The sequence below is a fragment of the Sciurus vulgaris genome (assembly GCF_902686455.1).
Source record: "Sciurus vulgaris genome assembly, chromosome: 3".
Taxonomy (NCBI): domain Eukaryota; kingdom Metazoa; phylum Chordata; class Mammalia; order Rodentia; family Sciuridae; genus Sciurus; species Sciurus vulgaris.
In genome coordinates this window covers 841,293-853,797 of record NC_136463.1, presented here as the reverse complement: position 1 = coordinate 853,797, position 12,505 = coordinate 841,293, and the positions used below count along the sequence as shown (strand labels likewise).

The window sequence follows — 12,505 nt, the reverse complement described above, 5'->3', positions numbered from 1 at the left end:
AAGTTTGCTTTTACGGTCCCCTCCATTAATCATGGACAGCCTGATGCCAGATATGAATGGAAAGTCCTACCCCAAGGGATGGCCAATAGTCCAACCATATGTCAAATTTACGTAAATAGTGCTTTAATACCAATCAGAAGTAAGTACCCAGATATAATTATATACCATTATATGGATGATGTATTAATTTGCCACCCAGAACAAACAATACTAGATAAGGTATTTACTGATCTAATTAGTCATTTAAAGACAAGAGGACTTATTATAGCACCTGAAAAGATACAAAGACAACAAGTTCAAGAATTTTTAGGTGCTAAAATAAACAGCACAATCATTACACCCCTAAAAACTTCTCTTAGACTTGACCATCTTAATACCTTAAATGATTTTCAAAGGTTATTAGATGATATTAATTGGATAAGGCCTTACCTTAGATTAACTACTCAAGATTTAGGACCATTATTTAATATCTTAAAGGGAGATGCTCATCCTTCTTCACCCAGAAAACTTACAGAGGAAGCCAGAAAAACCCTAGATGTAGTACAAAAAAGACTAGACGAGGCACAGGTTGATCGTATAGATCTGTCAGCATCTCTATCACTCATAGTACTTCCAAATAATTTAGTCCCTACAGGAGTCCTCTGGCAACAAGGACCTTTAATGTGGATACATTTACCCTACTCTCCAGGAAAAACAATAGTTTCTTATCCTGAAGCAATGGCACAAATAATATTCAAGGCATTAAAATCAGCCATCATAGTATTTGGAAAAACTCCAGACAAGATAATAACCCCATATAATTCAGAACAAATTTCTTACTTAAGCAATAATAACAATGATTGGGCAATTCTTATGTTCACAATTGCTGCCTAATTTGACAATCATTATCCAAAACATCCATATATACAATTTTATCTAAGAAATCCTGTGATTCAAATAAAAATTACAAAAAGGGAACCTATAAGACAAGCAGTGGTAGTGTTTACCGATGGTTCCAATAATGGTACTGGAGCATATTTTCATAAAGACAAGGTACAAACATTTCTTTTTCCAAAGGCTTCTGCACAGCAAATAGAATTATTAACAATAGAACAAACATTAAAAGATTTTCATAAAGTTCCTGTAAATATTCTGTCAGATAGCCATTACGCTGTTAATGCAGTTCAACAACTGGAAGATGCCTGTCTAATCAACAAAAATTCCACCATATCCAACATACTCTTAGCATTACAAAAACTCATTTGGAGTAGAACAGAGCCATTCTACATAGGACATTTAAGAGCTCACACAGACTTTCCAGGTCCATTAACACAGGGCAATAATATAGCTGATCTAGCCACAAGGGATCCTCATGTTTTTCTATAATAGAAGAAGCACAAAACTTCCATAGTAAATTTCATGTAAATTCTAAAACCTTACAAATAAAATTCAATATAACCAAAGAACAAGCCTGAACCATTGTAAAAAACTGTAATAATTGTGTAACATACATAAATTCACCTAATAATAGCATTAATCCAAAAGGCCTATTGCCCAACCATCTATGGCAGATGGATGTAACACATATTCCAGAGTTTGGAAATCTCAAATTTGTTCATGTAACTATTGATACCTACTCAGGGGTTATATTTGCTTCATTACATAGTGGAGAAAAAATAAAAGACGTAATATCACATTGCTTACAGGCCTTTGTGACTTGGGGAAAGCCTAAACAATATAAGACAGACAATGGGCCTGCATATATTTCTGCATCATTTAAAAATTTCTTAAGTACCTTTGATATTTCCCATTCCACTGGAATTCCATACAATCCTATGGGACAAGGAATCATTGAAAGAGCCAATCAAACACTAAAGGCTGTTTTAAATAAACAAAAAGGGGGAATAGGAGACACATACAGGTCTCCTAAAGATAAACTAAACATAGCATTGTTTACTTTAAATTTTCTAAATTTGGACAAAGATGGAAAAACAGCCGCAGATAGACACGAAAATCCTACAGCGTCTCCAAAGGTCCTTGTACAATGGAAGGATGTACTCAATGGACAGTGGAGAGGCCCAGATCCAGTGTTATTCCGGAGTCGAGGCTCTATATGTGTTTTCCCAAGGGTGAAAAAACACCAGTCTGGGTCCCAGAGAGATTAACAAGACCCGCATCTAAGACGTCATCATCCCTTCCCATTAACCAATACCTCTTCTATTCTTCCACCTATTTTTAGTACCAATGCCTCGACAGGATTGCCTGCAGTTCTCTTTGATTCACAGACCGTTCTTTTAATGCTCATCTTTTTCTTTACCAGGATGATGTTCAGTTAGGAATGAAACGTGTCAATCCTTATGATAACTGGCTTCTGCTTTCTAACACAAAAGGATATACTAATATACAGTCATTTTTCAGCCTTCTGGGAGTGGAACATAAATTGTGCCAGTGGAACTCCTCTAATTGGGACAATTCTTCTTTCCTATCTGCTACTCAGTCTCTTACCTGTAATGGAAGCATAACCTTTCCTCCCATTCCAGTTTGTGTGTCACCCCCTTTCATGTTTCTATTAACTAACCATAGTACTACCATCCTAAATTGTTCTGATGCTAACGTAACTTGTTTCCTTTCACAATGTTGGAATGCCTCCCAGTTTTCTGTTGCAGTTACCAGTCTCCATAACTGATGAAGAGCTGCCTATGATTTTGTCTAGAAACAAAAGAGACTTCGGCATTACAGCAGCAGTGGTTACAGCGGTGGCTGTGTCTGCTGCTGCAGCTGCGGTAGCAGCGACAGCATTAGCTACTACCATACCAATAGCCCAAGCTGTCAATAATATAGCTGAAAGAGCCGCCTCAGCTTTACAAACACAAAAGGTTATCAATGCCCATTTAAAGGCTGGCATAACTGATCTTATACTCCTGATAACCTTACCACTCAATTAGGATTAGAGACTGAAACATGGGCAGACATCATGGCTCTTGGAATACTTATGGTACTGGGTTTGGACTAATGATCTGATGCCTTATGCACGTAAGATACCAACAACAGGGAGAATGTCAGACCATCAAAATGGCACTTATGGCGCTTAAAACTGGCACATCTCCCCAAGTGTGGCTAAATATGCTGGGTCGGTAGCCAATGATGGGTAAGCAAACAGAGACATATATCAACCTAAGACAGGTCCTCATCCCAAGATGGGTGAGATACCAACGATGGGTAAGAATATGTTCTGCTGTTATGCAACCTAAGCTGGAGAAGCCCAGCTGCAAGTGCTTTCTATTGGCTGACTGATCTCCTCCGCGTCCGTGCTTAGCTCGTGATCAGTACAGGTCCTCATTACCCACCATTGAGTCTCCACGAGCCAAACGCCTGACCCATTAAGCTGCGTATTTTGCGCGGCGGTGGGAGCAAGCAAGGCAGAGCAAGCAAGGCAAGGAGGGCAGACAGCAGCTGTGGGACGAGAAAAGAGGAGAGGCGGCCGCGGCGCGACGAGAGAGGAAGAAGAGAGAAGTGACAGCTGCACGAGAGAAAAGAAGGAGAGAGAAAACTGCACGACAAGAGAAGGAGAGAGAGAGAGCTGCACGACAAGAGAAGAAGAAGAAGATGGCGGCGGTGGAGGAGGAGGAAGAACCAGGCACTCGGCTCAGAAGCTCTCCCATAAAAATAAAGACCTTAAAACTTCATTTGAGAGCCGAGTCTTCATTGTACTCGCTGGACGAGACAATAAGCATCCACACAAAGGTCACTCTCCTGTGTCCAGACAACTCCCACGCAAGAGGGGGCAGGGCCCAGCAGGCATTCCGGCCTCCTGCACGGGCTCAGCACTCAGGGCAGGAAGCAGCCCTGATCTACAGGCTGCTCAGGTGGGGGGGCAAGAGCCTGAGGGTGAAGGCAAGCTCCAGGGGGTGTGGAGGGGTCGCAGAAGGGCAGGGGGCTCTGGCTGATGGCGATGCTCCACGTCTTGCTAAGTGGAGGGGGAAGGGTACTCGCCTGGCAGGCTCCCTACTCTTTCGTCACCTGTGAACACAGCACACTGACAAAGACAGTGGGGAGCCATCAGGGCCATTCCGCAGGCCACTGGCACTCCTCACTCGCAGCCCCTTGCTCACAGCCACAGGACCCAGCTTGCCCAACAGCTGTGGCAGCTCAGGCAGGTTCCTCAGGCTACCTCCCGAGCAGGATGAAGCAGATGGCACACAGAAGGTGACCACAGTGGCACAGGCTCAGTACTTAACAGCTACTGATCACTATCATCACCATCCATCAAAACCAGAAGCTTTAAGGACAACATGGCATGAAATGAACCACTATATGGTTTTGAGGAAAAGACCATAATAATAATAATTCTCCATCAACATCCAGTGTCAAGTCATATTTGTGATTTTGTTCTTGTTCAGCACTGGGGATAGAACCCAGGGTTTTCCTCATGCTAAGTCTGTAATCTATTACTGAGTTTTATCTCCAGCCTCAAGTTGCATTTACATTTGGGGCTTTTGGTGCTTTCAAATGCTAAAGATACAGAGCTAGCCACACCTGTGATCCCAGTGACCGGGAGGCTGAGGCAGGAGAATGGCAAGTTTAAGACCAGCCTCAGCAACCTGGCAAGACTCTGTCTTAAAATTAAAAGAAAAAGGGGGCTGGGGGTGTCACTCAGTGGTAGAGTACCCCTGGGTTCAATCCCAGCACCAAAAAAAAAAAAAAAAAGCTAAAAATACAAAGAAGAGTTTGAATATTGTATTATCTATTTTAAGTCCTTTTTTCAGCGCTGGGAATTGGTCTACCAGCTTGTACATACCAGCAAGTGCTGTACTGTACTCTGAGACAGGGTCTGGCTGAATTGCAGAGCAGCTTGTGACCCACCCACCTCTGCCACTTGCGGACTCCACTTTAGCTCTCCAAGGTTCCAGACTCAGTCGATTTTGCGCAGCTGGTCACTGAAGGGATAGGACTGAAAGGCCTAATGTGGTTCTGGGCCACTGGGAGCCGTTCCGCCCTATCTGTTGAGCAGGAAGCTCAGGGAGGAAGTGTGCTCACCGCACCTCCTGTGTCCGCAGCGCCTCCACGGCCTGGTCCCGCTCCAGGGTCACAGCCTTCAGCACTGCCTCCTGCTCACGCAGGGCCCGCTCCGTCTCTTGGAGTCTGGCAGCAACCTGGGAAGACATCTCCTGTGGATGTTGGGCAGTGCTGGCCCAAGTTCCTGAGACCGGCCTCCCTCTTCCACTTAAGAGGCAGACAGCAGGTGCAGGTGAGAAAAGCCCTGAGGGCCAGCGCACATCTGCAGAGGTGGGCAGCAGACTTCCTGCCAGGCAGGCTGCACAGGAGGCAGGACCACCCTTGCACCACCAGACCCACGCTGGGCCAGTGCACACAGCAGCACGCTCAGGGGGCTGCTGGCAGCACAGACCACGTTTCATTACTGCTCAATGAGGTTTTGAATTTAAAGAGCCAAACCCGTCCTGCAAGCAACGTGTGTGACCTCCTCGAGAAGCCACCCTGCTGAGAAGGCCTGTGCTGCGCAGCACTCACACATACCTGACCTCGGGCCTCGGTCAGACCTTGGACCAAGGCCTCTGACCTCTGGATCTGGTCCCTTTCGATGCTCTCGCAGCGGCGCTGCCAGTCCAGGTCCAGCTGCACCTGTTCGCGCTCCAGGCTCCTCTCCCTTTCCACTGCCAGGGACAGTTCCTGCTTGTACCTGTGGCACATCCAGTGTCCACACTGACATTTCCTGAGGTACCTTCCACGTGAAGAGCAAAGGTGGGCTGCGGGAGGGGCTCTGTGGCACCCTGCCCGTGCTTCCTGTCTCCAGGCAGCATGCACTGATGGGGCAGGCACACGCCTGCAGGCACAGGGGAGCATCAGGAGATGCAGGAGAAACGGCATTGGTGGACTGCCGACATGATGAACAGATGTCAAAGATCACCCAACACTGAGAAAAGTCAACACTGAGGGGTGGTCACACTCAGGAAACAAGCACCACATACAGGAAGAGAAGGGGTGACTCCAACAGACCCCAAAGCTCAGTTGCCCAGGTCCTGGGAGGGCAGGCAGGAGAAGGAGCAGCACGGCAGAGCCCTGCCGCCCCTGCGACGCTGCAGCAGACTCACAGCCTGGGTGCCAGGCAGCGTGCGATGGGCAGAGACCACCACTAGGATGCACAGGTTGGTTCTAGCAGCAAAAGGCCAGCTGTCAAGAAGCCAGGATGATGCTAAGTGCACGCACTTGACCAAGAACTTAAGAAAATGGCTGAGGCCATGGCTGAAAGGGGATCCAGTCACAGCTGAAGATTTCCAAGCCTCTCTCAGCACTGGCCAGCAGAGGCCACAAGGACATGGAAGACCAGAATGCCAACCCCACATGGCCTCTGTGCAGTTTTCAGCCTGAGCCTACAAGGACAGGGCATTCTCCAAGAGGCCAGCTGCTGGGACAGAACATGTTTCAAAGCCACAAGGCAGAGAAGCATAGAGGAAGTAAATCACGGGGCACGTTCTTCATCCGCACCAAAATCAAACCAGAAGAAGGAAAAAAATGGCTCTTGGAAATCCAGTGATGGAAATAGAGGCAACACATTCCCCAACTACAAGGACAGAACGAGAGCCACCGCGTAGTGTCAGAATCCATGGGTGCAGCCAGGCTGTGCTCCAGAGGAACCTGCAGCAGGGACTGCTCCCTCAGCATCCACAGAGAACACAGCAAAGCCCAGTAAACACAAGAAAACGCAGAGAGCAAATGTCATGAATCTGGAAACAGAAAACTAGTGAGAAAATAAAAACCCCAAAGCAAAGATGGATAAAACCAACAACCCTCAAGCCAGGCTGATCAAGAGAAAATGGAGGCCTCGGTGTCCAGAGGAGCAGGGCCGACGCTCACCCTCCTGAGTATCAGAAGCATGACAAGAGCCACAGTGAGTAGTCCTGTGCCTGGACGGAGTAGGCAGACACGAGTTACCAGGGACGGGAAACACAGGAGGAAGGTGAGGTGAGCAGCTGCACGCTCAACAGACACCTCCCATGCTGGCAGAGCACCCCTGGGCCTGACACCTCCCACGCTGGCAGAGCCATCGCTATGTCTGCAACACCCTCTCATCTCAGGAGAGGATGCTAAGCCAAAGAAGTCAGATGCAAACCCAGTGCGGTGGACTCCAGGACCTGGAATGCCAACAGAGCTGTTCCTGTGCAGACAGAAAGCCGACCACAGGGGCCGCAGACAGCTATGGGGCTGAGGGGCCTGGGTGCTATGTTAGTGACACGCCATGCAGCTGTGCAGTTAGAATGGGCACTTTTACCGCATCTAAGTATTCTCAACGAAACTGACCTTAACACGCTACAGAGACAGAGCACCTGCTAGTGACACTGGAGGGAGGCCACCAGGACACTGAACACCACACCAAGGACATGAAGGGTGCCAGTGGGACCCTGGGGCTCCAGCCCTGCCCGGCCCTGCTGCAGAGGAGACAGACCCCTGCATGGGTCCCTAGCATACCCTGCTGCCCTCCTCACCACCATGCTGTTTTCTCCTTTCTTAAAGAAGGTGATGCCAGGACTGGTCTGTGCAGTTGGGCTCCTGGGGACCTGGAATGGCTCCTGCCTGCAGCAGGCACTCAACAAAAACGGCTGCCCCGGGGACATTACCTGGCCACATCCTGCTGGCGTCGGGCCAAATGTGCTTTGAGCTTCACTTCCTCCTCCCGCAGTGTCTGAACCTGAAGGTCTCTGGCAATGGCCTCCTTGGACATCTGAGTGACCTGGGCATCCCAGCTGGCTTTGAGAGCAGCTGCATCTTCCCGGAGCCTGGACAGAAGGTCGGGGGATCAGTGTGCTTGACCTCACGCCCCCGCCCTGCCCCGTGCACTCCTGCACATCAGAGAGCCCACGTCCCCACTTGGATCCAGGTGAACGTCTACCCAGGAGTGCCCAGCCAGCCCAGCCACCAGGTATTGCTGAATACAGGCAGACAGGGGTGTCCTGCAGGGCCTCCTGCTGGAGGGGGCCCTGTCAAACCACTGAACCTCTGCAGCCCTAATTGTGCTGTGCCCAGCACGGTACCTCACACACGAGCACATGCAACACACAATTTCAAACTGAAATCAAAATGAGACTCTGCAGAAAACCTTGAATGAGCATAAAAGCAGGATGCTCCTGGAGGAAGCACCAAATTTGGATAAATTTCCCAATAAAAACACTAAGAGAAGACACCTGGAGATACTAACTGGGTAGCCATGGTACTGACCCTAACAAGACAACACTGTCCCTTGCTTGGTTGTAGCCCCTCCTGTCACAGACTGCCTCATGAGCCACTGAGCTGCACAGTGGCAATCACCTCCCCCTGAAACAGACCTCTGGGATGTCTGCGCTGAGGAGCTGCTCACTGCTGCAGTTACAAGCACAGAAGCCACCGCTGGTCACCAGGGGTAGCTAAAATCTGGCATGGGAGGTGTGTTTCAAACTTGCTCTTGTATAGGACAAAAACTGCCCAGGACAACTTGGGACACAGATTTTAGCACTGGGAAGAGGAAAACTGAAGGCATCGACGTCTCTGGCCACTAGGGTGATGTGTGATGTGGCCTGATTCAGGTACCTGGGTGCTGACCACTCTGTGCTGGAACCATGCCCCACCTCTAGGCGATGGCCTGTTTCCAGCATTGGCACAGGAACATCTGGGCCAGGGAACTGTGTCTGCCAGGGGCTCCCCTGAGCCTGCCCACCTGCCTCCAGCTCAGGCAGCAGGAGTCACGGGAGGGCCAGGCACCACGAAGCAGAGAGCTCACCACCAAATCATGTGCTCCACCTTGATCCCAGCATGCTGTAATCTAAATTCAAACCAGCAGAAACTGCTGAAAGAGGGAAACTCCTAAGAACCAAGTCACTGCTTGTTGCTAACTTACACTCATGAAAATGAGTCTGAAGTGAGAACTGAACTCCCGAGAGAAAAAGGGGAAGATACTAGTTCAGCACCTGTGACTCTGCCAGAACCCATCTGTAGCAGTGACCCTCGATAACAAGCTAAGAGACAAAAACCCTTCTGAGGCCTCTCAGGGAGGCTGACACTCTGCACTGCTGAAAGGGCCTGCAGCAGCCAGCCAGCCTGTGTCTGGGAGCACAAAGCACAGTCCCAGGTTGCGGTCAGTGCCAGGTGTCCCCAGGACTGCTGCCCGAACTTCACTGAGGACCAACGATCATGCACACCAAGTCCAGGAGGGCTCTCCTGAACAAGCCTCCCACCCCTGTGTTCCACAGAGTCGTTTTCCTCTCAACCAGAAATAACTGAGCAGAGGGTGCTCTGCAAAACAGACAGAGCAAGTCCCAAAGGGGCTCTGGGCACCAGCAAACGCTTTATCTGTCCCCGATGTCTCTGTGAACATGGTCCTTTCCCTGGACACTGGGCACACTGCACAGAGCTGCTAACCTGCCACGGCTTGGCTTGCGTATCAGAAAGGAACCAGGCTCAGTGGAAAAATGTGCAAGCTGGTGGGAAGAAGCCAGTGTGGAGGACCGAAGGTGAGCCCAGTTACAGGAGCTGGCAGCCACACACCTGGGACCCCAGGACTGAAGGCAGGCCCACGTCCTTCACAGCAACGTGCCGACAAGAGCAAAGTGGGAGGACGGCCCGCATGCGGGTCGACAGATGGACGAGATATGGTCTGCAACAGGGGAAGGAGCCTGGCTCTCTGACCACTGAGCTGCACATGTCTAAATGATCAGGATGGTTTATGTCGTGTCTTTTTCTTCTTTTTGTCTCTGGGGATTGAACCCAGGGGGGCTCTACCACTGAGCCACATCCCCAGCCTTTTTTATTTCTTAGTTTTTTAATTATTATTATTATTATTATTATTTTGGTGCCAGGGACTGAACCCAGGAACACATGACCACTGAGCCACATTCCAGCCCTTTATATTTTGAGTCAGGGTCTCACTAAGTTGCCCAGGCTAATCTCGAACACTTGATCCTCCTTCTCCTCAGCCTTCTGAGTAGCTGGGATTACAGGCATGTAATGCCGCAGCTGGCTTAAAATAGTACATTTTTTTAAAATGGTAAATTTATTGTGCATACTTTATCACAAATATAAATAAATACATGTGCACATACAAACACAGGGAAAAAATAAGCCCCACAGAGTGGCATATGCCTGTCACATGCCAGCAGCACAGGAGGCTGAGGCAGGAGGATTGCAAGTCCAAGGACAGCCTCAGCAGCTTGGAAGAGCCCTAAGCAACTCAGTGAGGACCTGTCTCTAAATAAAAAAGGGATGGGGTGGGGCTGGGTTGTGGGAGAGCACTTACCTAGCACATGTGAGGCACTGGGTTCAATTCACATAAAAATTAAATAAAATAAAGGTATTGTGTCCATCTACCACTAAGAACAAGGGGGTGCTGGGCTGGAGCTCTGCAGTAGCACTTTCCTGGGTTCAATCCCCAGTATTACAATCAATCAATCAATCAAATAAAAAACAAAAGGAAAATGACAGAACAAACATTAAGGAAAATGACCAGACAGCTGCAGGAGCCACCCACCCCTGCACTCCCACTTCCCTTGGGATGAGGGGGCACCAGCCACCTGGGAGCACAGACCCCAAGGCCCCAGGTCCCTGCAGGTGGAGGCAGCGATGGGCTGCAGGCTCACTTGTCGATGAGGGCGTCCTTCTCCCTGGCAGCATCGGCCTGCGTCCACTCGGCCCTGCGCAGCTGCACCTGCAGGGCTTCACTGTGGGCCTGCAGGTCCAGCACCCTGGCCTCCAGAGCCCGCAGCTGCTCCGCATGGGCGCCCTTCACAGCCACCAGCATCGCGTCCCTCTCCCTGGCCAGACGGTCAAGTTCTTCATGCCTGAAACACAGGGCGGACCTCTGCAGGTCACCCAGAGCTCCAGGAATGTCAGCCATTCAGTCCGCTCCTTCAGACCAGTCACAGCTGCAAGCCCGTCCCTGAGGTGGGGACTGCTGCTGCAGGTAGCACTGCGCTCTCCTTGGTGGGGACATTCACCTACCACTCCTCCCACACGGTGTGGACACTCAAATTCCTGACTGCCCACAGGACAGAGGCCAAAAGCAGGTGCATAAGGCACAGACTTGGCTCCACCACCCTGGCTCCCGGGGAGGGGATCCCTGAAGGAAGAGCGCAGTGCGAGCTGCCAGGGCAGCAGAGCCTGCGAGGTTGAGTGGACACTGAGTACTCAGTACTGAATGCTCATCTGCTGTGCTTTCACAACTCAGGTTGCAAGGTACCCCCCTGACTGCCTCCTCGGCAATCCCCAGAAGGCTGCGAAGGCGCCGGTGAAGGGCGATGTGCAGTGCAGGTCTGAGGGATCCGGTTTTCCCAGCAAGACGTGTTTTGCCAGTTTGGCGATCGGGGACAGTTTCCCTACACGGAGACCCAGTCTGCCAGTCTGAGTTGGGGGCTATACAGCTCCTGACGAGGCAAAGGCACTCCCTCCTCACAGTACTCGGCTGGTGCCCTCACACCCTCCCAGCGCCTGGGCGCTCCAGGTGGCTCCCAGCAGAGCAGCAGTAGGCACAGTCTGCCTGGGGCTTCTTGCAACCCTCCTAACTGGTCAGTGAAGAGCCCTGCTGACCTCTTGGTGAGCCAGTCCTCAGCGGCTCTCTGCGTCACCAAGGTGAGGAGCCCCTCACCTCATCGGCACAGGTCACCTGCACCGTTCTCGCTCTGGAGGTCACTAGGAGTCCGGAGCCCGAGCTGGAAGGAGGCAGAACCTACCCAGCTCTGCTGCTCCCATGGGACAAGGCCTCAGCCAGGTGCGCACGCCTCGGGAGGGTGGCCCAGGGCACTGTGCATCCCACTTAGCAGTTACTAATCTTACGGTGAGCTGATAATTGTATTTTAATTTAGAAATCCTTCCTAACACTTAGCAGCTTGTGGCCCCAGAAATTTTAATTATAGTTTATATGAATATTGCTGTTACAGGTGATTCTAAATTTTTACAAGAATAAAAAATATATTCAAGGGCTGGGGTTGTGGCTTAGTAGTATAGTGTTTGCCTAGCATATGTGAGGCACTGGGTTTGATTCTCAGCATCGTATATAAGTAAGTACATAAATAAAAAATAAAGGTCCATGGACAACTAAAAAATATTTGAAAAGGAAAATATATATATATATATTCAAGGAATCCCTCTGAGGAAAAGCGGGGGATCAAGGACACAGGGCCTGATGCAGAGTCAAGAGCAAAGCTGTGGTACCTTCTGAATCAGAGCAGGTGTTAAGTCGCTGTGTATTTAGATGGTACTCGATGCATTTGGAAGAGTAACTGACAGTGCTGTTTTTCTTTTTTTGTGGTACTGGGGACTGAAACCAGGACCTCACACGTGCTAGGCAAGTGCTCTACCACTGAGCTACACCCCAGTCCTTTAAAAAAAAAAAGTTTTTATTTGGGGGCTGGGGATATAACAATGTGGTAGAGTACCTGCCTAGCATGCATGAAGCCCCAGGTTCAATCCCCAGTACCACAAATATAAATAAATAAATAAATAGTATTAAGTCGTTCAGGCTGGCCTTGAACCTGTGATCCTGCCT

General features: G+C 49.7%; 1 protein-coding gene across 1 annotated transcript in view; it reads right to left on the bottom strand.

Annotated features, from left to right (window-relative positions):
* CCDC57 (coiled-coil domain containing 57) overlaps positions 1-12,505 on the bottom strand; it is a 100,737-nt gene that overhangs the window by 68,824 nt on the left and 19,408 nt on the right. The window contains exons 7-10 of the mRNA XM_079131053.1: positions 10,602-10,802; positions 7,614-7,772; positions 5,515-5,677; positions 5,022-5,132 (exon numbers count right to left, since the gene is read on the bottom strand). Coding sequence (XP_078987179.1) covers positions 5,022-5,132; positions 5,515-5,677; positions 7,614-7,772; positions 10,602-10,802 — 634 coding nt within the window. The remainder of the gene's footprint in view (positions 1-5,021; positions 5,133-5,514; positions 5,678-7,613; positions 7,773-10,601; positions 10,803-12,505) is intronic.